Source organism: Opisthocomus hoazin, chromosome 5 (genome assembly GCF_030867145.1).
Source record: "Opisthocomus hoazin isolate bOpiHoa1 chromosome 5, bOpiHoa1.hap1, whole genome shotgun sequence".
NCBI lineage: Eukaryota > Metazoa > Chordata > Aves > Opisthocomiformes > Opisthocomidae > Opisthocomus > Opisthocomus hoazin.
In genome coordinates this window covers 1,973,648-1,998,332 of record NC_134418.1, presented here as the reverse complement: position 1 = coordinate 1,998,332, position 24,685 = coordinate 1,973,648, and the positions used below count along the sequence as shown (strand labels likewise).

The following is a 24,685-nucleotide window of genomic DNA, read 5'->3' as shown; positions in this document are numbered from 1 at the left end:
CCCCGCCCCGGGAAGCCCCGCCCCCTCCGCCGGGCCCGCCCCTCCCCTCCCCTCCCCTCCCCTCCCCTCCCCTCCCCTCCCCTCCCCTCCCCTCCCCTCCCCTCCCCTCCCCTCCCCTCCCCTCCCCTCCCCTCCCCTCCCCTCCCCGCCCCGCCCCGCCCCCGGGCAGCCCCGCGACCCCCGCCCCGGGAAGCCCCGCCCCCTCCGCCGGGCCCGCCCCGCCCCGCCCCGCCCCCTGGCGGCCGGGCGTTCCGCAGCGCCGGCGCAGGCCGCTCCCGCCCCCCCCCCCCCCCGCCCTCCCGCACTACATTTCCCGGCGGGCCGGGCGCGGCAGGGCCGGGCCCAGCGGAGGGGATCGGAGCGGGCGGCTCCCGGGTGCTGGCGGTGCCCCCGGGCCCGGTGGGTGATGGAGCGGGGGAAGATGGCGGAGCTGGAGAGCTTGGAGACGGCGGCGGAGCATGAGCGGATCCTGAGGGAGATCGAGAGCACCGACACGGCCTGCATCGGCCCCACGCTCAGGTGCGGCCGGGGCGGGGCGGCGGCACCGGGGCGCCGAGCTCGGGGGATGGGGAGGGGGGGGTTCGTCTTCCCTCCCCCTTCAGAAACTCTGAGGAAAGGCGGGGATTTTTAATTGTTGTTAATTAGCTCCGCGTCGTCTCCGGGGCGTGCCCGCGGCCCCCCTCGTTTCCCCCTGCCTGAGGGGCGAACCTCGGCCTGCGAGGGGAGGCGGGGGGGGGGGGGCTCGTCCTGCTCAGCCAGGGCAGGCCCCGCCGGGGGCTCCGGGGCCCGGGCGGGCAGGGGAAGGGGGAGGCCGGCTCTCCCCTGCCCGGAGCCCGGAATCCGTCAGAGTCATCCTCCCAAACCCCCCCCTGCCCCATGGCTGCTGGTCGGTGTCCCCGGTGCCGAGCCCGGGGCTGGCGGGGCAGCCCTGGCCGTGGGTGGGTTCCCCGGCCCGGCCGTGCTCGGAGCTGATGCCTCCGTTGGCTTCACGGCTCCTTTGTTCTCCTTTTAAGCATCTTTTTAATTATTTTATGGTGGTTCTGGCAGTGTCCTTCGGCTGGGAGCATCCCGGAATGGCGGGGTTGGAAGGGACCTCTGGGGATCCCCCAGTCAACTTTGAAGGAAGTCATGCCCCCTTCACGCAGACCTGCTGCAAGTGGTGGCCGAGAAAAAAGAAATAGCACTAAAAACTGATATTTTTGAAGAAAGTCATCCCTGGGCAACAGTTCACTTCATCGAAAATAGGACAGAAGCGTTGTTCTTTATTTCACCTTCCCGAACCGCCGTGTGTTTCTAACGTATCCGTGGTTATCACGGGGTTTACTGGGTTTCAGCCCAGCGCTGGGTGCGCGGATGCTCAGGTCGCAGAACCCCTCGCTGGACACGGTAATTCCAGCCCCTGCCCAGTCTGTGTTTCTCTCTTAGCCCAGGAGGGAGTTGCAGATTGCAGGGGTGCTTGAGGGTTTTTTTTTTTTTACAAATACAGGGTAGCATAAATAAAATAAACTAATAAGTAAACAAATTAGAATCGTGTGAGGGGAATACTGTCATTCCTGTCACTAAGAAACCAATAAAACTTTTAAACTCGGATACATTTTTCTTTTTTTCAAGGTGAATAAATACATATTCCATCATTGAAAATAAGTATCAACAATACATGTTCCATCAAACAAAACAAACCCTAAGGAATTTTTGAGGACTAGATTTTAGCTTTTATTAGTTTCTTTTGCAGCTGAAACTGACTTTGATACCGTATTACAGTCTCATGTGGTTCCTTGCTAGACTAAAACAGGGAATGTGCAGTATCTGTCTTCCCTCTGAGGGTGCCGGAGCCCTGGCCCAGGCTGCCCAGGGAGGCTGTGGAGTCTCCTTCTCTGGAGATATTCCAGCCCCGCCTGGCTGCGGTGCTGTGCAGCCTGCTGTGGGTGACCCTGCTTGGGCAGGGGGTTGGACTGGGGGACCCACAGAGGTCCCTGCCAACCCCACCATGCTGGGATTCTGGGACTGGCTAGTTCAGAAAGAAGGGTGTTTCTATCCTACTGCATAATCTGTGTGACATTTAGGAGTGCTTTAACAGGTCTTTTTCCATGTCTGACACCTGTGACTCGGTCTTCTGGGGCACCGTCCCCTCTGCAGGGCTTGCAGCTGCAACACTGCTGAATAAACTGGCAGATGCAGCGCGCTGATCTCTGCAATATCCCCATGTTCTGCTCTGTTTCTTGGGAGAGCCAGCTAAATACATGACGAGCCACAGGACTATGAGGCATCTTAAAGCAGTTCTTCAGCTGTTGCACGTCAAGGTATTTTTTGTTCAATCACAGACTGGTCGGGGTTGGCAGGGACCTCTGTGGGTCACCCAGCCCAACCCCCTGCCCAAGCAGGGTCACCCAGAGCAGGCTGCACAGCACCGCGGCCAGGCGGGGCTGGAATATCTCCAGAGAAGGAGACTCCACAGCCTCCCTGGGCAGCCTGGGCCAGGGCTCCGTCACCCTCAGAGGGAAGAAGTTCTTCCTCATCTTCAGCTGGAGCTTCCTCTGCTTCAGTTTGTGCCCGTTGCCCCTTGTCCTGTCACTGGGCACCACTGGAAAGAGTCTGGCCCCGGCCTCCTGACCCCCACCCTTAAGAACCCGCTGCTTTGCCTGCGTTGGCTGCTGAGCTTCGCTCCTGCCCGAGGAGCGCGGGGGGACGGGGCTGTGTGCCCAGCACTGCCCTCCCTTCGCTTCTCCGTTGCTCTCTGCTCCTTTCCCCGAGGCTCGGTCTGGCGTCTCAGCCTTTTAGGTATTTGTTTGTGGTGCTGGTTAGGATTTTGCAGCAGTGGGTTCTGCTGCGTCGTTGATCTGAAAGATGCAGTAGCTGGCTGTTTAACCAAAGCCCGTGTCTCACGAGAAAACACCTAATTTTTTTCAAACTATGATATTTCGGATGGATTATGCACTGCTAAGACCTGTTCTTGCTAGCCAGACCACGTACTCTGAGCATCGCTGTCCTGGTAGAAGCCATGTAATGGATTTGGCAAGCAGAGACACCTTATCCCTCCTTTCCCCCTCTTTAAAATAAAGCAGAAGGTCCCTGAAGAACTTCATCTCAAAACCCAAAAGCGTTACTGGTGGCGGTGAGCACAGGTGTGTGTTCCCCTCTGGAAGGCTGACGGTGCACATGGGTGGAGGAGATTTACGGCTCGTTGTAACCGCACTGGTCAGGTGGGGAGGTGGGGAAAGGCTGAGGTGCGTTCCCAGAAAGACTCGGCTTCAAAAATCGAAATATCTGCGTTATCCCAAAGCGAAGTTTGGTTCTGAGCTTCGTCGCTCTTGGCGGCGAGGGGAGCACGGTGCCTTCCCGCAGTGCCAGGGGGAGAGCGTGGGGTGCAAACGGGGCTGGAGCTTCCCGTCCCACCCCCTCCACAGCAGCCCTTCGCTTCTTTTCGATATTTAATGTCATTTTTTTAAATGACCCACGTGGCTGTCTATAAAAATAAATGGGTTTGGGCTGTTTGACTTGCAGTGCTGCTGCAGTGCAGGCACGAACTGAAGATGGGGAAGCTTTTCCTTTGTGGAGCAATAGGACGCTGGATTTATCTCGCTGCAGAGCTGCCCGTTTGTGTAGCTGTTTTGGCTTTTTGCTGTTTTGTTTCTGAGGTTTCTCCCGTGAAACCTTGAAAGGCAAACTGCGTGGCAGGAGACGCTGAGCATCAGATTTATTAGCAAAACTGAAAAAACTGGTTCGAATGTCTGGGAACTGCCAGAATAAAGAGTGTGGGTGGTTTTTTTTTCCCGTTTTGCAGAACTAAGTGTAGTTGATCTTGTTTCTTAGTATTAAGTTTAGGTGAGGAGCTGGGCTTAATGTCTGTGTACCCACAGAAGAAACCCTGGTAGGCGTCTGAGGCAAAGAATGGTTTGTGCTTTGCTGGCGTTAACTGTGGGAGTACAGTGGTGCCTCGTTGGAGTATTATCGATGGTGTAAGCGTAAGCAATACCTACTCCAAGGATTATTTGAGTTGAAACTAGACCAGCTCAGGGTAAACATGATGTGCTGGACAGTCCGGAAAAGAAGATGATGGAAACTTTTTTTTTTTTAAAAAAAATAAAGGTGACTCACTTCTTGTAGGCAGCATGGAAGAAATGTGTCTTCGGGAACCAGCTTCCCTTGCAGGATCAGCAGTCCCAAAAGGCGGCTCAGAAATAGGCTGGGCTGCCGGGCTCCTGCTGCCAGCGAGGGCTTGTCTGCAAAATTGTGCTTTTATCTGTTCCTGACTCGGCAGAGCGAGGTACCCCGGCTGCAGCCGCTCTGTGTTGTCCGGACGCAGCGCTCCAGGCTGAATTGCTCTGTCAAAGGGTGATGGAGGGGTTAAGATGTTAAATTTAATGTCCAACTCCTTAATCTGTCTGGGTGGGTTTGTGTCCCACCCATCAGGAAGAGCGTTTTCTCTTAGAAAAATAGCAAGTGTAGTAATTCTTGCCCTGGGGCAGGGGAAGGATGAGATGGCTGCTTGAAGTCCCTTCCAGCCCTATTTTTGCGCTCAGTTCTCGCTGGGATTCCGGGAGTCTGCGTTGTGCCGGGCGCTGTGCAGATGTGGGACGCAGCCTGCCCCTCCTCGGGGAGGGGAATTTCCCTCTGCACGGAAATTTCCCATCGGGGTCTCGTCTCTGTCTTTGTACCTGGCAGGGAATGTCGTTGGGTTTCGAGGAGGACACCGGGCGGGTTCGGTGAGCCTTTGTGGGGATCCCCTCGAGTATGCGATGCTCCTGGTATCAAAATAATCCACTTCAGGATGTCTTTCCTGCTATTCAGCCTCTACTAATTATATCCATTGCTCCAAATTCCACTTCCTGCTGCTGTTCTAATTCCTCTTATTTTTGTTTTTTTTCCTCTTGCGTTATGTTACTTGATTTTGCAGAGTATTTTTGAATCTCCTCTCCATGTCTAGGTTTCTAAGAATCCCGTAATTCTGCGGGATCAGATAACCTTCCAGGGGAAAAGAAACTCTTTCTTGCCTAAAACCACCTCTTGGCTGAGCTGTGACAGAATCACAGAATCCCAGCATGGTGGGGACTGGAAGGGACCTCTGTGGGTCACCCAGTCCAACCCCCTGCCCAAGCAGGGTCACCCAGAGCAGGCTGCACAGCACCGCGGCCAGGCGGGGCTGGAATATCTCCAGAGAAGGAGACTCCACAGCCTCCCCGGGCAGCCTGGGCCAGGGCTCCATCACCCTCAGAGGGAAGAAGTTCTTCCTCATCTTCAGCTGGAGCTTCCTCTGCTCCAGTTTGTGCCCGTTACCCCTTGTCCTGTCGCTGGGCACCACTGCAAAGAGTCTGGCCCCATCCTCCTGACCCCCCCCCTGCAAATATTTAGAGGCATTTCGAAGGTCCCCTCTCAGCCTTCTCTTCTCCAGGCTGAACAAGCCCAGCTCCCTCAGTCTCTCCTCGTAGGAGAGAGGCTCCAGTCCCCTCCTCATCCTCATAGCCCTCCTCTGGACTCTCTCCAGTAGCTCCTCATCTTTCTTGAACTGGGGAGCCCAGCACTGGACACAGGACTCCAGATGGGGCCTCCCCAGGGCAGAGCAGAGAGGGAGGAGAACCTCCCTCGCCCTGCTGCCCACACTCCTCCTAATGCATCCCAGAAGAAAAGAGCTGTGACACCCGAGTGCTCTAATTTTTATCACACTTAATTGAACGACTGAGTTCATTGCTCGTTGGTGAGCTTCCTGTCTGCTTCAGCTTTTTATTTTTTAAGTGATGGGAAGCTGGCGATGGGCTGTGATATTCTGGCTGCGGTCACTGTGAGGGTGGATGGCTCTGTGGTTTCTAATCTGAGTGACTCTTTGAGGAGAGGGTTGTCCCTCGCTCTGCAAGCTCACACAGCCTTTGCCGAGCGCTTGCCCTGAGATATCTCGCTTTTGGTACGTAGAGATTGCTGTATTGCATGGCTGATGCTGCCGTACTTCCTTCTGTGATTGCCTTACCTGCTCCCTTTAGCTTCTCCCTAGCTCTCTGTGTAGAATGCCCCGTGCTTTGTGCCGTGCTCCTGGATTGTGACTGACTCCCACTGGTACAGAAGAAAGGCAGGAGAAACGGTGAGGCTGTCTCGTATGACACCCCATAAATGCGGGCTGCAGAGCTTCACCCGCGCTTCCCCGGGCTCAGCCTGTCACAGAATCCCAGAATCACAGAATAGTAGGGGTTGGAAGGGACCTCTGTGGGTCATCTGGTCCAACCCCCTGCTGAAGCAGGGTCACCTACAGCAGGCTGCACAGGACCTTGTCCAGGCGGGTCTTGAATATCTTGAATATCTGTTGTCTAAGGGTGAGGCCGTGCCGTTAGCTGAATTGCTACTCATTTACAAGAAGTTCTGGGTTGCAGCCTGCGGGTGTTGTGCTGTCCTTTCCCGTGCTGCTCTGCAGTGTCCTTTACCACCTGGCATCTCCTCAGGGTTAAAAGACAGGCTTGTGTTTTTTCGAGTCGCTTCTTAATCTTCTCTTTGATCGTACAGCTTGAGCTCTGCGAGTCGATCGCTCTTGAAAACCCTTTGCCTGCTCTCAAGCTGCGTTTATGACTTCTTGAAATCAGTAAAGGCTTTTTAAGCAGCATTTGATGAATTAAAAAAAGCCCGATCCGCCCACACAGGTGCAGTTACAGTATTCCTGCTGGCTCCTCGCCCCTTCAGAGGCGGATAAAATTACATCGATACCGTGGTGGTCTCCTGCTTGCACGCTGAGAGTGGAGAAGCTCTGTTTCCCCCAGCGTTGTAAGGGGAATTGTTACTTCACGCAGAGGTGTTTTCTTGCCAAGAAGGCCAATGGGATCCTGGGGTGCATCAAGAGGAGTGTGGGCAGCAGGGCGAGGGAGGTTCTCCTTCCCCTCTACACTGCCCTGGGGAGGCCTCATCTGGAGTCCTGTGTCCAGTGCTGGGCTCCCCAGTTCAAGAGAGATGAAGAGCTACTGGAGAGAGTCCAGCGGAGGGCTACGAGGATGGTGAGGGGACTGGAGCATCTCTCCTACGAGGAGAGGCTGAGGGAGCTGGGCTTGTCCAGCCTGGAGAAGAGAAGGCTGCGAGGGGACCTTCGAAATGCCTCTAAATAGCTGCAGGGTGGGGGTCAGGAGGATGGGGCCAGACTCTTTTCCAGTGGTGCCCAGTGACAGGACAAGGGGCAACGGGCACAAACTGAAGCAGAGGAAGCTCCAGCTGAAGATGAGGAAGAACTTCTTCCCTCTGAGGGTGACGGAGCCCTGGCCCAGGCTGCCCAGGGAGGCTGTGGAGTCTCCTTCTCTGGAGATATTCCAGACCCGCCTGGCCGCGGTGCTGTGCAGCCTGCTCTGGGTGACCCTGCTTGGGCAGGGGGTTGGGCTGGGTGACCCACAGAGGTCCCTGTCAACCCCAAACATTGTGGGATTCTGTGATTCTGTGATTCTTGGGAGCACGCGTGTTCGTAGCCGCGGAGCGCGCTCCTCGCTGCTCCAGCCGGACCTTCGCGCTTGGCTCTCCTGCAGGGCGAGTTGCTGGGAAGGAGCAGGGTTTCCAAGCGGTTGTTCTCTGCAGCTGCCTGATTTCATGGTTTGTTACTCTGCCAGCTTTTGTGTCATCTGCACATTACATCATCAGTCTTTTTTTTTTTTTCTTTTCTTTTTAGATATATATTTACTTTCCAGATTGTTCCTAAGTGGTTGAGATCTTATCAGTTATGTTGGGACCTGTGCCCTTTTAGAAAACTGAGATACAACAAATCTCAGACAGCAATTAATCATCCAGTCTGTGCTTTTCTATAGAACTATATTTTTAATAGGAGTTTCATTATCTCTCTGCTAATGATGTGTGTTCAGAGAGATTACGATGCTGTTTAACCCAAGAATGAAATTAAGCGCGCTTGATAGGGCAGTGTTTCTGCTAAGCAGCTCTTGACGGAGATTCAAGCAGGGCTGTAATTAAGGTCTGTTCCTGAAATCCTCTGTCAACTCTTCCATGACCGTGTCCGGGATTAGTGTTGCTGGGGCTGCCCTGGGACAACCTGGCCGACCCGTTTACCGTGCTGGCAGCGTTCATCCCCTGCCCCGTGCCCAGGCTCAGCTTAAACACTGGAGCCAGAAGAAGTCCTCAACTGCCTTTTCTTTTCAGTATTCTGGGTCTTCTGTCTTGAATGCTTGACAAGTAACGTTCTCATCTGGGACTAATGGATATAACTAACCTCATCTCCCGTAGGGACATTGCCTTGGGTCCTTCTTGGTGCCCTCAGGCTCTGGCTGGCTGTTTGGGGGTCGCGTTGAGACCACCTGAGTTGGATGTGTGGGAGCCAGAGGTGCTGTTGCTGCATCCCACCTTGGTGACGTTGTTTGGTGCTGCCTTGGGTCCAGGCTGGAGTGATGTGACAGTGCGGATGACACCAGCTTGTCTGAGACCCTGGCACCGATGACCTGGAAGGGGGACCTTCTCTGGTTTGTTTTCTTCTATAGCTTCAGATAGAGCTGAGCTGGAACTATTGCATCCCTCTTCCTGTGTCATTCAGGTTTCTGGTGCTGACCTTGGAAAACTGAGGCTTTGCTCTGTGACAAAAACTTAGTGCTGGGGCTCGTGCTTAGCCCCTCTGAGCAAGGGGCAAGGGCAGGGTCCTGCCCTGGGGAGGAACAACCCCAGGCACCAGTACAGGCTGGGGCGGACCTGCTGGAGAGCAGCTCTGTGGAGAGGGACTGGGAGTGCTGGGGGACGACAGGGTGACCATGAGCCAGCAGCGTGCCCTGGGTGCCAAGAAGGCCAGTGGGATCCTGGGGTGCATCAAGAGGAGTGTAGGCAGCAGGTCAGGGAGGTTCTCCTCCCCCTCTGCTCTGCCCTGGGGAGGCCCCATCTGGAGTCCTGTGTCCAGTGCTGTGCTCCCAAGTTCAAGAAAGATGAGGAGCTACTGGAGAGAGTCCAGCGGAGGGCTATGAGGATGAGGAGGGGACTGGAGCATCTCTCCTATGAGGAGAGGCTGAGGGAGCTGGGCTTGTCCAGCCTGGAGAAGAGAAGGCTGAGAGGGGACCTTCGAAATGCCTCTAAATATCTGCAGGGTGGGGGTCAGGAGGACGGGGCCAGACTCTTTCCAGGGGTGCCCAGTGACAGGACAAGGGGCAAGGGGCACAAACTGAAGCCGAGGAAGCTCCAGCTGAAGATGAGGAAGAACTTCTTCCCTCTGAGGGTGACGGAGCCCTGGCCCAGGCTGCCCAGGGAGGCTGTGGAGTCTCCTTCTCTGGAGATATTCCAGCCCCGCCTGGCCGCGGTGCTGTGCAGCCTGCTCTGGGTGACCCTGCTTGGGCAGGGGGTTGGGCTGGGTGACCCCCAGAGGGCCCTGCCAACCCCTGCCATGCTGTGATTCTGTGAACTTGCATGTAACAGAGCTAAAACCACACTGAGCTGTTCTCCTGACTCCGCACCCTTTAGCTGTGCCGTGGCTCCATGAGTCTCATCTCTGCAAGTCCCGTCCCTTGCTTTACGTACGGTAATTCGTGAAATGCCAACTGCCAGCAAAGCCACGCCGCGAAGAAATAGCGTGGACAGCCTAGGCACCAACTGTTGGCCACAGAGCTTGCTCGGGAAGCTGCTTGTACAACTGCAAATTGTCTGCTGATAAAAGCCTCACGGGGTCTTTCGAAGCATCTTTCAGCCCATTCTCCTGCCACCCAGACAGGGAAACAGCAATCTCCTGAAAAAGAGCCTCGGCCTCCGTTCATACGTACGTAGTTAAGCGTCTTTTGAAAGACAGTTCATTGCAGTACTGCTTGAATTACAGAATCCCAGAATCCCAGCATGGTGGGGGTTGGAAGGGACCTCTGGGGGTCACCCAGCCCAACCCCGTGCCCAAGCAGGGTCACCCACAGCAGGCTGCACAGCACCGCGGCCAGGCGGGGCTGGAATATCTCCAGAGAAGGAGACTCCACAGCCTCCCTGGGCAGCCTGGGCCAGGGCTCCGTCACCCTCAGAGGGAAGAAGTTCTTCCTCATCTTCAGCTGGAGCTTCCTCTGCTTCAGTTTGTGCCCATTGCCCCTTGTCCTGTCGCTGGGCACCACTGGAAAGAGTCTGGCCCCGTCCTCCTGACCCCCACCCTGCAGATATTTAGAGGCATTTCGAAGGTCCCCTCTCAGCCTTCTCTTCTCCAGGCTGAACAAGCCCAGCTCCCTCAGCCTCTCCTCGTAGGGGAGATGCTCCAGTCCCCTCCTCATCCTCGTAGCCCTGCGCTGGACTCTCTCCAGTAGCTCCTCATCTTTCTTGAAGTGGGGAACCCAGAACTGGACAGAGTGCTCCAGATGGGGCCTCACGATGCTGTTCAGCTCCAAGTTTTCTGCTGCGGAGAAAAAAGTACCAGCGGCTGCTCCTGTGAATTAATGCGATGCCGGCGTTAATTAGTGGTCTATCAGGAGACAGACTGCTCTGGCTTAGAGCATGGAGCATCGGCCGTCTCCGCCTGAAGGTACGCTTTACTTAATTAGCTCAAGTTTTATGATGGCTTTCTCGTTTGCAGTGGTAAGATTCTGCAAGCAACTTTGCAATGGGGAATCCTTATAATTCATGTAAGCCTTTTAATTTCCGTCTGCGCCCTGGTGCAGGCTGAAGGGAACAGCTTGCAGAAATGTACTGCTCAATTATTTATAGCTGGTGTTTTCTTGGGTTTTTCTGTCACAGAAGTACATTCCTTGCTGGAATTGAATGAGTCGCTGTCAGAGGACAGATTATCGAATGCCTCTTCCTCTTCTCTGGGATGCGGTCGCGTGTCTGGGCTCTGGGCAGCGCGCTGAATTTCCTTTCCGCTTGCCCTCCGAGCGCCTCGGCTGCGATAGCCGTGCGTGACAGCAGCGTGGCGAGGCAGTAAGCTGAAAGGGGACATTTCCCTGGAGTCTTTAGGAAAAGACTCCACTGCCAGTCTGTCTTGGTATCTTCTGGAGTTGACTTCTGCGTATGACTTAGCAGTGTTTGGCCTCCGGCTGGCAGCTGAGCTCGCCGTTAGAGCCCTCTGCGGTCCTGCCTGCAGGGGATTGCCAGAAAGCGGTGGTTTGGGAGCTCGGTGATTGCCCCTCTGCAGGCAGAGTCTTGTGGCTTTTGAGTCTACCTGGGCTGTCCTTTCTGTCACGCTCCTTCTGATTCCGCTTTGAGTGGTTTGAAGGATTTTTGTCTTTTTTTAAAAAATGTAAAGAAAGTGGGATGTTTATTCCATGGCTGCAGAAGCCTGGTAATGCTGACTTTCTGAATTTCTTTCCCAAAGGAGAGCAAACACAACCTTTGAGAAAAAACTGGGACTGTTTAATCTAGAGAAGACAGGATGGGCACACAATTCATCTGCAGATACAGAATAGACTGTGGAGAGGATGAAGAAAAGCTCTTCTCTCGTGACTGCACAGGCTGGGGTCTGGACTACGATTGCAGCAGGGAGGGTTTAGGATAGATGGAAGGATGTGCTTTCTTGCTGATAGCTGAGAACAGAGTGAAGATGTCCATCCTGGTCACAGGAGAAGCTTTTCTTCTGCATCGTCCCGTCTCTGGGGGTGGTGAGGAGTGGGTGCTGGCCAGACGAGATGCGGAGCGGATGCGGACACGTGCTGCTGGCGCCTTGCAGTCTGCCCTTCGGAGGCTTTCGGCACAGGTTCTCCGTTCAGGAGCTTCCCGTGGGTCTTTTCTCCACGACCTTCTCGCTGACGTTTCAGTCTGCTAGTGCTCTCGCATCGAAACATTATACAGTGATGAGTTCTGCACTTTAATTGTGCGTTGTGTATTCCTTTAGGGTTTAAAATTGGGTGTGTTTTTTTTTGCTAGGACAAGGTCTAGGCTGTCACAAAGGATTATGAGAAATAGTAAGTTAGTCATATTTTTTTTTGTTGTTGCCTTCCAAGCTGCAGGTTCTTAATCAATTCGTTCTGTTGTCCTGGTGAAGCTGTTTTGAATTGCTCATTATCCCCGCTGCTTTTCTTGGTAGCTTTTCTCATGCAGCTATCACCTTTTTGCGATGATGCTGGAAAGATCAGAGCCGAGCACGGTGATCAAGATGCAGATTCACTTCTCGAGATGTGTGAAGTGGCACAGTGATGTTTTCTGCTTTGCTTTCTCTGCTTTTTCCTGCAGTCTCTCTGGTCTGAGCCAACACTTGTGACAGTATAGCTGTGATAACACTGGTGTCTCTCCTCCTCAGTGGCAGCAGTTAATTTGGAGCCCCTCGCCGTCGGTGAATTAGAAAGGGTTTGTGCCCCGTTCCTCCCTGCAACTTCTTCCCTCTGAGGGTGACGGAGCCCTGGCCCAGGCTGCCCAGGGAGGCTGTGGAGTCTCCTTCTCTGGAGATATTCCAGCCCCGCCTGGCCGCGGTGCTGTGCAGCCTGCTCTGGGTGACCCTGCTTGGGCAGGGGGTTGGGCTGGGTGACCCACAGAGGTCCCTGCCAACCCCTGCCATTCTGTCATTCTGTGAAATGTCCTGCTTCACACTGCTGACACGGAGCTTTATTTGTCATTTTGTCACCTGATGCTGGGTGTTGTAAGATCCTTTGCAGCTTTTTGCTTTGGAGTTAATCCAGCTGCATAGTTCCGTGTCCTCTGCGAAATGTCATCTTGATGTTCATCCTCTGCTCCAGGCCACTGTTAAACACGTTGAACCAGAGGAACATCAGCCATCTATTTTTTCCTTTCAGTTTTCACAGTGCTTGAAACATTTGAGTGCGTTGGGTTCACCAGACCCCCACCTTGTCAACAAGTCTGCTTCCTCAGAGTGCTAGCGAGGAAGATGTGTGAATGCTGCCCAAAGAAGCTGTGTCCCCTTTACTATATTGTACTTTTTACATGTTTGCAAACTATTTCATAAAAAAGACTTCTGCTTTGCCCTGTCACGTTTGGTGCTCTGTAGTTTGCAGGATTCTTCACGCGCTGCAGAAGCCACCGAAGAAGTCGGTGTCGTGTTTTCCATCTTCCACTTCTCTCACGGTAACCACAATATGAGCGATGGGTTAGTGCCGACCCGGTGTTTCTGCGGTTTGATGCCACACGCACCGCGAGTGTTCCGGAGCAAACACAACTGTTCGTTCTGCTGAGCTGCTCTAGGCGCCTGCTGTACCCGCTCAGCCTGCAGCAGCACGAGTTCTGGGGTAGAAACTGCCTGGTCCCATCCGTGGGATGCAGCAAACGGTTTTTCCAGCCATTCCACGGTGGAAGAGTTTTTCTGAGAGAGCTCCCACTCCCGTCCTTGCTCTGGCAGGTTTCCTGCTTCTGATGTTTGAAGAAGCTACTGGTTTTTCATATATTAGCTAATTAGCTTTTCACGTGCCTGTTTTTGCATGGATTATTTCGCACGTGCACGTAGCTTGCTTGTGTTTCTGCTCTTTAATTTTCCAGAGTTGGAAAATTTTTCTTTGATTCTTTGAAAGTCTCCTCTAATGCTGATTAAGGGTGGTGGCTGAGGGGTGTGACCTCAGTTCAGAGTGACCTGGACAGGCTGGAGAGTTGGGCAGAGAGGAACCTGATGAGGTTCAACAAGGGCAAGGGCAGGGTCCTGCCCCTGGGGAGGAACAACCCCAGGCACCAGGACAGGCTGGGGCTGACCTGCTGGAGAGCAGCTCTGCGGAGAGGGACTGGGAGTGCTGGGGGACGACAGGGTGACCATGAGCCAGCAGCGTGCCCTGGGTGCCAAGAAGGCCAATGGGATCCTGGGGTGCATGAGGAGGAGTGTGGGCAGCAGGGCGAGGGAGGTTCTCCTCCCCCTCTGCTCTGCCCTGGGGAGGCCCCATCTGGAGTCCTGTGTCCAGTGCTGGGCTCCCCGGTTCCAGAAAGATGAGGAGCTACTGGAGAGAGTCCAGTGGAGGGCTACGAGGATGAGGAGGGGACTGGAGCATCTCTCCTATGAGGGGAGGCTGAGGGAGCTGGGCTTGTTCAGCCTGGAGAAGAGAAGGCTGAGAGGGGACCTTCGAAATGCCTCTAAATATCTGCAGGGGGGGGGTCAGGAGGACAGGGCCAGACTCTTTCCAGTGGTGCCCAGCGACAGGACAAGGGGCAACGGGCACAAACTGAAGCAGAGGAAGCTCCAGCTGAAGATGAGGAAGAACTTCTTCCCTCTGAGGGTGCCGGAGCCCTGGCCCAGGCTGCCCAGGGAGGTTGTGGAGTCTCCTTCTCTGGAGATATTCCAGCCCCGCCTGGACACGGTGCTGTGCAGCCTGCTCTGGGTGACCCTGCTTGGGCAGGGGGTTGGGCTGGGTGACCCACAGAGGGCCCTGCCAAACCCGACCAGTCTGTGACTCTGTGAGGAGTGCGGGAGACGAAGGGCACCCCGTGCGTGGGGAGAGGCTTTGACGGGCGCTCTGGAGAGCGACCTGACCTGCCCGCCCGACGTCCTGATGTCGGAGCAGGGCTGTCACGGGGCCGATACCGCTGCGTTTGCCCGCTCTGGGTGTGGTGACATGTCCTACACAGTAGATAGCAGCGCTGTGAGCGCATGTGTCCTTGCACGCCCTGGCTGGGCGAGGAGGAAGCCCGGGGATCTGCCCTTGGGTGTATCATAGATGAGGATTTAACTCGACGGTTGCGTGACGAGCTGGGGCTTGGGCGTCTTCGGCTCATCATCAGCTGCTGTCCCAGGGAGAGAAAGCCTTTTGTGTCCTCTCGAAAATCCAGCACGTGCACGCAGGGGACGGAAGCCTCCTCGAGCTCAGGCGTCCCCACGATTGCTTCTGCTCAGTTTGGGGACGCTGTGCTTCGCTCTTCGTGCCGAGAGGGCGAGGGTGCTGGGGGGCTGCCCTCTCCCGGGCCAGCCTGCTGATGATTCATGTGCATCCCCGAGGAGCTTTTCTTTCCATTTCAGCACTGAAATTTTCCCTTTTTGTGAGAAATAAAGCTGTGGACGGCTCTCCCTGGCTGCGCTCCCCCCGTGCAGCCCCTTCTGCGGGTGTCAGGGCCAAGGATACCGACACAGTGGGGCAGGATGCGTGCTTGCGACTGATGCTCAGCTACGCGCTTGGGATCCTGGGGTGCATCAAGAAGAGTGTGGGCAGCAGGACGAGGGAGGTTCTCCTTCCCCTCTACACTGCCCTGGTGAGGCCTCATCTGGAGTCCTGTGTCCAGTTCTGGGCTCCCCAGTTGAAGAAAGATGAAGAGCTACTGGAGAGAGTCCAGCGGAGGGCTACGAGGATGAGGAGGGGACTGGAGCATCTCTGCTACGAGGAGAGGCTGAGGGAGCTGGGCTTGTTCAGCCTGGAGAAGAGAAGGCTGCGAGGGGACCTTAGAAATGCCTACAAATATCTGCAGGGTGGGGTCAGGAGGACGGGGCCAGACTCTTTCCAGTGGTGCCCAGCGACAGGACAAGGGGCAACGGGCACAAACTGAAGCCGAGGAAGCTCCAGCTGAAGATGAGGAAGAACTTCTTCCCTCTGAGGGTGACGGAGCCCTGGCCCAGGCTGCCCAGGGAGGCTGTGGAGTCTCCTTCTCTGGAGATATTCCAGCCCCGCCTGGACAAGATCCTGTGCAGCCTGCTGTAGGTGACCCTGCTTCGGCAGGGGGGTTGGACTAGATGACCCACAGAGGTCCCTTCCAACCCCTACTATTCTGTGATTCTGTGAAAAGCAAGCAAACAAAGATCTCCTGCTTAAAATCTGTCAGTGATGTGAAGAGATTTGCCAGCTCTTCCATAAAAAGTTCACTGAGAAGCCAAGTGTGGTGGTTTGTTTGGGTTTGTTGGTTTTTTTTTAGCTATGGCTATCCAAGAGAAACAGAAAGGGAAAAAGATGAGTGCAAGGAGTGCTTTTTTCCCTTTCTGCTGAGTAATGAAGAGCTCCAAAGTAAGATAAGTTACCAGTAACATGGAGGCAGCTCTTAGTCGGGTTTTGGGTGATGGACATGGCTGTAGATCTTGCTTTCAGGCTGATGTCTCGGAGCCCCAGTGATTGTGAAGTTTCTTGCTAGTAGATACAACCCCCCAGAAGATGGTACCCCTTAACAGAATATTTTCCAAATGTCACCATGCACAAGCTTGCCTTTGCTTTCCTTCTGGGTGGATGGTTGTTAGGATCTAGAGAGAGTAAAAATGGTTGAACCATCTCGAAAAAGCCATTTCCTTATTTTTTTTGTCCGATTTGGAGAGAATTGGACAGCAAAAGATTATAACCTGACTTTGTTAGAGAACGTGTGCCCTTCTTGAAAGGCTGTGAAATATATTGGTGTCATTCTCAGCTTGCCTTTTCCTGACAGTTAACGTGATCTCCACTTCCTTTGTAAGCCGGTGTGGTGAAGCTGCGCTGGGTGGCACGTACAGGTGTGGAGAAGACAACCAGAGCTTGTGAGAAGCTGCTGGTGGTGTGGTTACGGCTGCGCAGGAGCAGGAGGGGTTTGGCCAGGGCTGGGGTGAGGGCCAGGAGCAGGGAGCTGGTGCGGGGTGCCAGGTGAACAGGGTGAGTGAGTGATCCCACCTCGGGGTGGGAATGGAGGAAGCGGGTGGCTTTTAAATTCGGAGCGAATTGACGTGTGGTCTTGGCTTAGAAACCAAGCTCGGGAGGTCTTCCTGCATGAGTGAGATGTTGCCTTCAGTAGGAATAGAAACTCCGTGCTCAGCTTCTTCAGTGAGGGTGAAGGTGAGCCTAGATTAACCCTTCAAGCCACAGACTTCATTGCTGATCATTTCTTAAAAGGAGCCTGGAGATCTGCTCACAGTGAATTCTTTGTGAATCTTCTGGAGCCATTTCTCAAATCGGAGAGTTTGCCTTTGTTGAAAACGATGTACACCTGCAGAGACTTCCTCCCTCTGTGACTTCAGGCTGAAGTAAAATGTGTTTATGGAGCTCTTCAACGTTCCAGTCACCTTCCCGTGCTGCTGGGAAGACGCGGGACTGAGAACAAAGCGTGTTCCACTGGAGCCAAAGACCTTGACGGGGAGCGAGAGCCCGGCTGTGCTGTGTGCTGTCAGCAGGGTGGTTGCTGTCCTGATGGACTGTCATTCTTCAGTGTCTTCTGATTTTTGCCAGTTTACTTTTATAGATTTTTAAGCTTAACAACACTCTATTGAAGCAGTGGAAGAACATTTAATTGATAGGTGATGTCCCTGAAATGTCCGTGTCCTCTCATGAATGACTGAGATGGGTAGGATGAGCAGGTTAAAAACAATAATAATAATAATAATAATAATAATAATAATACCACTACTACTAATAATAATAGATGGGACTGTTCTTGTTCATAAGCCGAAATAGATTAGAGCCATGCAACACTAATACGTCCGCCTGCTCCTGCCTGCATGCAATCTTGTGTAGTGAAATTACGTGAAGAACAAGGTTTTGGTTTTGAATTTATCCGCTGACAAAAAAAAAACCCAGCCACCAAAAAACCAAGGTGTTTCTGTATGCTCTGTGGTACGTTGGTCCTGCTTGTTTGCTGCTTGGTTCGGAAGCAGTGGCTGAAAATGAACATGGCTCGTTGGTAGCGTGCCATGAATTGTTGCGTGCGCTGTATTTTGGAGAGAATTCCAAAATAGGTGCTGGAAGGGAACTGGGTAGACAAACACGTCCATGGATTGCAGTTAAATATATCAAGGGTGTTTGTGTTTTTCTAAAAGCTGCAAATACTATGGTGAGTCTAAGTAGAAAGTTAACTTTTGCCCCCAAAATCCCCAGTTCTTTCATTAGGCTTTAGTAGATCTGCTGTCCGTTTGTCTGTCTGCACTGAGTCATCACTTGTCCATTTGCTTAATTTTATTTTTTAAACTAAATATAGGAAGGTCGGAAGTTAATAACGATGTACTCTCTCCTGGGAAGCGCAGTCAAATTTAATTCCTCTCGGATTCTCCCAAATAATAGAAATCTCTGCGTATTGAATATATTGAAAGAAGTTGTGGGTTTTGTGTTTCCCTGCAGAAGAGCTGTCGGTTGGAGACAGAGGTGAGGTCAGAGCCCGGCTTTCGAACGGCTGGATCCAAAGCGCTGTGAAACACCCCGTAGCTGGGACGTGATGGGCAGCTTGGCTTGGGCTTCAGGCTCGTTTCTTTAGCTTGCCCTGCTCACAGAATCCCAGAATCCCAGAATGTTTGGGGTTGGAAGGGACCTCTGGGGTCACCCAGCCCAACCCCCTGCCCAAGCAGGGTCACCCACAGCAGGCTGCACAGCACCGCGGCCAGGCGGGGCTGGAATATCTCCAGAGAAGGAGACTCCACAGCCTCCCTGGGCAGCCTGGGCCAGGGCTCCGGCACCCTCAGAGGGAAGAAGTTCTTCCTCGTGTTCAGCTGGAGATTCCTCTGCTTCAGTTTGTGCCCGTTGCCCCTTGTCCTGTCGCTGGGCACCACTGGAAAGAGTCTGGCCCCGTCCTCCTGACCCCCCCCCTGCAGATATTTAGAGGCATTTCGAAGGTCCCCTCGCAGCCTTCTCTTCTCCAGGCTGAACTCGAAGCGATCTCTGTGCCTTGTCCGGGGCAGGATTTCAGTCGTGCAGGTTAAAAGCATAGTCACAAGTTTGTTTTTTTTTTTCCCTTGAACATTTTTAGTGCTGATGCTCAGATTTGGGTCTGGTAGAGATTAATCTGAAGTGTAAAATGCAGGATACTCAGAGTCTGAGGTTACCTCATCCAAATTGGGCTAATTAGGCAGTGATTTCATTTTTATTGGAAACTACAATGAGTATACATGACAGTTGAGTTCGAAGGGCAGAATACAAGGGACGTAGGTGCTTAAGTGCCTCTTATGCTCCCTGGCTGTACTCGGAGTCCTCAGTCTTTCAGAGGCAATAATAACAAACCCGTGTTTAATTACACACGTGGCTAAAACGGCAGTGCAGGGGCTGCGAGCAGTGGCGAGGACAGGAAAATCAATGGAAGCTGGAAATAAAAGCAGGAAGCGCGAGCTGAGATTCAACCTGGCTCAGCCCAAGTGACGTTTATTTGAAAAATAACTTGCCTCGGAGCGTCTGGCAGCGTACATGAGAAGAAAGCTCCCTGCCAAGAAGAGAATGTAATCCGAAACAAAGAGTCCTGGTGGGAACAGGGCGCTTGGAAGGTACTGCCAGCGGGAACTGCTTGTGGAAATCCAGTTGCTTTTGTGTTTGCAATGGAGTGACATGACAAGGGGTGATGGCTTTGAGCTGAAAGAGGGGAGATTTAGATCTAAGGCAGAAATTCTTCCCCGTGAGGGTGGTGAGGCCCAGGCTGCCCAGAGAAGCTGTGGCTGCCCCCTCCCTGGCAGGGTTCAAGGCCAGGTTGGATGGGTTTGGGAGCAGCCTGGGCTGGTGGAAGGGGTCCCTGCCTGTGGCAGGGGGTTGGGACTGGATCGTCTGTAAGGTCCCTTTCCCTACTTCAAGAAAGATGAGGAGCTACTGGAGAGAGTCCAGCGGAGGGCTACGAGGATGATGAGGGGACTGAAGCATCTCTTCTATGAGGAGAGGCTGAGGGAGCTGGGCTTGTTCAGCCTGGAGAAGAGAAGGCTGAGAGGGGACCTTCGAAATGCCTCTAAATATCTGCAGGGTGGGTGTCAGGAGGATGGGGCCAGACTCTTTCCAGTGGTGCCCAGCGACAGGACAAGGGGCAACGGGCACAAACTGAAGCCGAGGAAGCTCCAGCTGAACCCGAGGAAGAACTTCTTCCCTCTGAGGGTGCCGGAGCCCTGGCCCAGGCTGCCCAGGGAGGCTGTGGAGTCTCCTTCTCTGGAGATATTCCAGCCTCGCCTGGACAAGGTCCTGTGCAGCCTGCTGTGGGTGACCCTGCTTGGGCAGGGGGTTGGACTGGGTGACCCCCAGAGGTCCCTGCCAACCCCCACCATGCTGGGATTCTGGGACTGGCTAGTTCAGAAAGCAGGGTGTTTCTATCCTACTGCATAATCTGTGTGACACTTAGCAGTGCCTGAACAGGTCTTTTTCCATGTCTGACGCCTGTGACTCGGTCTTCTGGGGCACCGTCCCCTCTGCAGGGCTTGCAGCTGCAACGCTGCTGAATAAACTGGCAGATGCAGCGCGCTGATCTCTGCAATATCCCCATGTTCTGCTCTGTTTCTTGGGAGAGCCAGCTAAATACATGACGAGCCACAGGACTATGAGGCATCTTAAAGCAGTTCTTCAGCTGTTGCATGTCAAGGTATTTTTTGTTCAATCCTCTGTATGAATTTGGTGAAGGATTGATGCAAGCGCCCCTGCAATCTGCAACTCCCTCCTGGGCTAAGAGAGAAACACAGACTGGGCAGGGGCTGGAATTACCGTGTCCAGCGAGGGGTTCTGCGACCTGAGCATCCGCGCACCCAGCGCTGGGCTGAAACCCAGTAAACCCCGTGATAACCACGGATACGTTAGAAACACACGGCGGTTCGGGAAGGTGAAATAAAGAACAGCACTTCTGTCCTATTTTCGATGAAGTGAACTGTTGCCCAGGGATGACTTTCTTCAAAAATATCAGTTTTTAGTGCTATTTCTTTTTTCTTGGTCACCACTTGCAGTACATCTGCGTGACTGGGGCATTTGCTTCCTGTCCTCTAGCTGGTGTTGCTCTCAGTGCCTGGGTGTTACGGGTTTCCAGCAGAAACTCATCACTAAGTGTCAAAGTTTTAGGATTTTTTACTGTGTTTGGTCAGAAAAAGGTATAATAAAGGAGCAATTTCTTCATTTTAGGTGTGTGATAGGCCTGAGTTTTGGGAGAAGCTCAGTGTCCTAGGTGGGGAGGGATGGTACAAATGGATAAATTCCCATCCAGTAGCTGAAAAATGCCGTGAAGAAAGCAGCGACTTAACGTTGGCAGAGATGCAGAATAGAAACCTGCTGTTTTTAGGGTAATTGCGTTTTGGAATGTTTTCTCGGAAAGATATTTTTTTTTTTTTTTAAAGTTTTAATATAGAAGATTTATGGTCCGCTTCCCAGCGTCTGGCAGGAGGGAAAGAAGTAGGTGTGTATGTGGAAGCTCGCAGGCGGCTCTGCGTCTTCGTTCTGGCAGGGCTGGTAATTACTGGTCTGTTAATTTGCGGCGTTCAGGAGGTGTCATTTAAACTGAGCCACAGGAAAATTCAAAGATAAAGCCCTTGTGCCTGGGAGATGTCACAGGGACGTCTGCGTGGGGTCCTCAGGACCCCTCGATCACAACAAGCTCTCCTGAGTCCGTTGGTTGTGGGACTTCTTTGTACTTTCCAGCATCCAGGGTTCGAGTGCACCCTCACCCAGTTTGCTGATGACACCAGACTGGGAGGAGTGGTGGATACACCGGCAGGCTGTGTTGCCATCCAGCAAGACCTGGACAGGCTGGAGAGTTGGGCAGAGAGGAACCTCATGAGGTTCAACAAGGGCAAGGGCAGGGTCCTGCGCCTGGGGAGGAACAACCCCAGGCACCAGTACAGGCTGGGGCGGCCCTGCTGGAGAGCAGCTCTGCGGAGAGGGACTGGGAGTGCTGGGGGACAACAGGGTGACCATGAGCCAGCAGCGTGCCCTGGGTGCCAAGAAGGCCAATGGGATCCTGGGGTGCATGAGGAGGAGTGTGGGCAGCAGGGCGAGGGAGGTTCTCCTCCCCCTCTGCTCTGCCCTGGGGAGGCCCCATCTGGAGTCCTGTGTCCAGTTCTGGGCTCCCCAGTTCAAGAAAGATGAGGAGCTACTGGAGAGAGTCCAGCGCAGGGCTGTGAGGATGAGGAGGGGACTGGAGCATCTCTCCTCCGAGGAGAGACTGAGGGAGCTGGGCTTGTTCAGCCTGAAGAAGAGAAGGCTGAGAGGGGACCTTCGAAATGCCTCTAAATATCTGCAGGGTGAGGGTCAGGAGGACGGGGCCAGACTCTTTCCAGTGGTGCCCAGCGACAGGACAAGGGGCAACGGGCACAAACTGAAGCCGAGGAAGCTCCAGCTGAAGATGAGGAAGAACTTCTTCCCTGTGAGGGTGCCGGAGCCCTGGCCCAGGCTGCCCAGGGAGGCTGTGGAGTCTCCTTCTCTGGAGATATTCCAGCCCCGCCTGGCCGCGGTGCTGTGCAGCCTGCTGTGGGTGACCCTGCTTGGGCAGGGGGTTGGACTGGGTGACCCACAGAGGGCCCTGCCAACCCCTGCCATGCTGGGAGTCTGTCATTCTGTGATCTCTCGGTGGTCCGTGGCCGAGGTTAGGTGGCCTGACTCTGCTGTGCCGCGGCGCTCGGAAGCTGTTTCGGATTCTGAAATAATGGAACTGATTGGTTTGACACCACCAAACCAAAAGCTGGAGGTCGGTAGTGGGATGGTTTCATGAACGTGAGGGCAAACAGGTTCCTCTTATTTGTTGAGTGTGTGGGTCTGTTGTTTTTCAAATTTTTTTAATTTTTTTTTTTTTTTTTGATTTGAAGTGCTTTTACATCTTGAAGGTAATGTGGCATTCCAAGCATTTCCCGCTTCCCGGTGGGTTATTTCCTCTTCCCTCAAGAGGATTTGGACACCAGCGGAACTGTTCAGTTCTGGCCTTGTGACTCACGGCCTCCCTCTGCTATTGAGCTATAGATACATTTTTATGTGACTGGATTGTTCAACCTCTGCTGCAAGGCCTGCACACGAATGCTTCTCCTCCCCTGCTCTGTCCTGGACAACAGTGGTTTTATTTTCCTGAGGCCACGGCAGTGATGATTCATTAGGTTAATCCATAGCGTTACCTCCTTCTTTGTCCTGTTATTGCGTCGAGTCATAGGGTGGTTTGGGTTGGAAGGGACCTTCAGAGGCCAGCTGGTCCAACACCCCTACCATGGGCAGGGACGTCGTCAACCGGATCAGGTTGCTCAGAGCCTCGTCCAACCTGGCCTGGAATGTTCCCAGGGATGGGGCATTGACCACCTCTCTGGGCAACCTGGGCCAGGGCTTCACCACCCTCATGGTGAAGAATTTCTGCCTTACATCTCACCTAAATCTCCCCTCTCTCAGCTCAAAGCCATCACCACTTGTCCCATCACCCCCTGCCCTTGTCCCAGCCCCTCTCCAGCTCTCTCGCAGCCCCTCCAGGCACTGGCAGCTGCTCTAAGCTCTCCCCTTGTCCTTCTCCTCCCCAGGCTGAGCAGCCCCAGCTCTCCCAGCCTTTCCTCCCAGCAGAGGGGTTCCAGCCCTCGCATCATTGCTGGGGCCTCCTCTGGCCCCGCTCCCACAGCTCCAGCTCTGTCCTGTGCTGAGGGCTCCAGAGCTGGACGCAGGACTCCCGGGGGGGTCTCAGCAGAGCGGGGCAGAGGGGCAGAACCCCCCCCCTCGCCCTGTGCCCACGCTGCTGGGGATGCAGCCCAGGGCACAGTTGGCCTTTGGGGCTGCCAGCGCACGTTGGTGGCTCATGTCCAGCTTCTCATCTCCCAGCAGCCCCAAGTCCTCCTCGGCAGGGCTGCTCTCCATCCCTGCGTCCCACAGCCTGGACTGATGGAGGGGGTTGTCCCATCACACGTGCAGGACCCTGCCCTTGGCCTTGTCAAACCTCATGAGGTTCACACAGGCCCACTTCTCAACCTTGCCCAGGTCCCTCTGGATGGCATCCTGACCTTCTGGTGCGTCAGCTGCCCCGCTCAGCTTGGTGCCATCTCCAGACTTGCTGAGGGTGCAGTTGAACACCAAGCTTTGCACCCGCTGCAAGTTTTGTGGTTTCCAGCTGGTACATAGAAACCTCGTATCTACACATGTGTGTATGTATATATATGTATATGTATTTTTTGAGGGTTGGACTAGATGACCCACAGAGGTCCCTTCCAACCCCTACAATTCTGTGATTCTGGGATTTTTGGCCTTTGCAGGTGCTGAGGAGGCTGACCCTGCTCTTAGCTCTTGGGGCATGCTTTTCCCACGTAAAACTTTGGTAAACTGGATGCTTCTCTGAAGCCCTCTCCATCCTTGTTTTGAGGCTGAAGCACAAGCTGAAGGCTGTTTTTCACTTCGACAGACTTTCCGCTGCTCTTTAATGAGCTCTTGGCGTGCTTTTTGGAGTCTCCTTAACGTGGATTGTATTTTTAGAGCAGCTCATGCTCAAAGTGGCTACAGCCACGGAAAGATAGTTCCTCAGTCGTGAGCTTCACCGTCTGAACTAGCTGAAAATAGCTGTTCCCAAGGGGTGGCTGGAGGAGCACGCGCGGGCGAGCGGCTGACTGCATCCCTGCTACGAGGAGAGGCTGAGGGAGCTGGGCTTGTTCAGCCTGGAGAGGAGAAGGCTGAGAGGGGACCTTCGAAATGCCTTAAATATCTGCAGGGTGGGGGTCAGGAGGACGGGGCCAGACTCTTTCCAGTGGTGCCCAGCGACAGGACAAGGGGCAACGGGCACAAACTGAAGCAGAGGAAGCTCCAGCTGAAGATGAGGAAGAACTTCTTCCCTCTGAGGGTGCCGGAGCCCTGGCCCAGGCTGCCCAGGGAGGCTGTGGAGTCTCCTTCTCTGGAGATATTCCAGCCCCGCCTGGCCGCGGTGCTGTGCAGCCTGCTCTGGGTGACCCTGCTTGGGCAGGGGGTTGGACTGGGTGACCCCCAGAGGTCCCCCCAACCCCGACCATCCTGGGATTCTGTGACTCTGTGGCTGCTGGCACGGGGCGGGCGAGAGGGACGAGTCCCTCTCCGAGCTGAGAAGGTGGGACTCATAAATGGTTGATTGTCCTGATCTAATCAGGAGCCCTATTTTTACACATCCTGTGCCGTGTGTGTGTTTTGGTTTTGTTTCTTTTTTTGTTTTTTTTTAAATTCAACCAGCATACTACAGTGTTTTTCCCCTTGCCCGCTTCCCAAACAGGAACAGTCAGGACTTTATTTTTTCCTCTCAAGGAAGACATCTAAACCGCTGCTGAACGCCACCCGTAATTTGA

At 54.0% G+C, this 24,685-nt stretch overlaps 1 protein-coding gene across 5 annotated transcripts in view; it reads left to right on the top strand.

The window, feature by feature from the left end:
• Positions 1–325: 325 nt before the first annotated feature.
• The window catches only part of EXOC6B (exocyst complex component 6B), a 368,403-nt gene continuing 344,043 nt past the window's right edge, over positions 326–24,685 (top strand). For all 5 annotated transcript variants that reach the window (XM_075420231.1, XM_075420229.1, XM_075420230.1 and 2 more), the window contains exon 1: positions 326–519. In XM_075420231.1, coding sequence (XP_075276346.1) covers positions 407–519 — 113 coding nt within the window. In that variant the 5' untranslated portion in view covers positions 326–406. The remainder of the gene's footprint in view (positions 520–24,685) is intronic.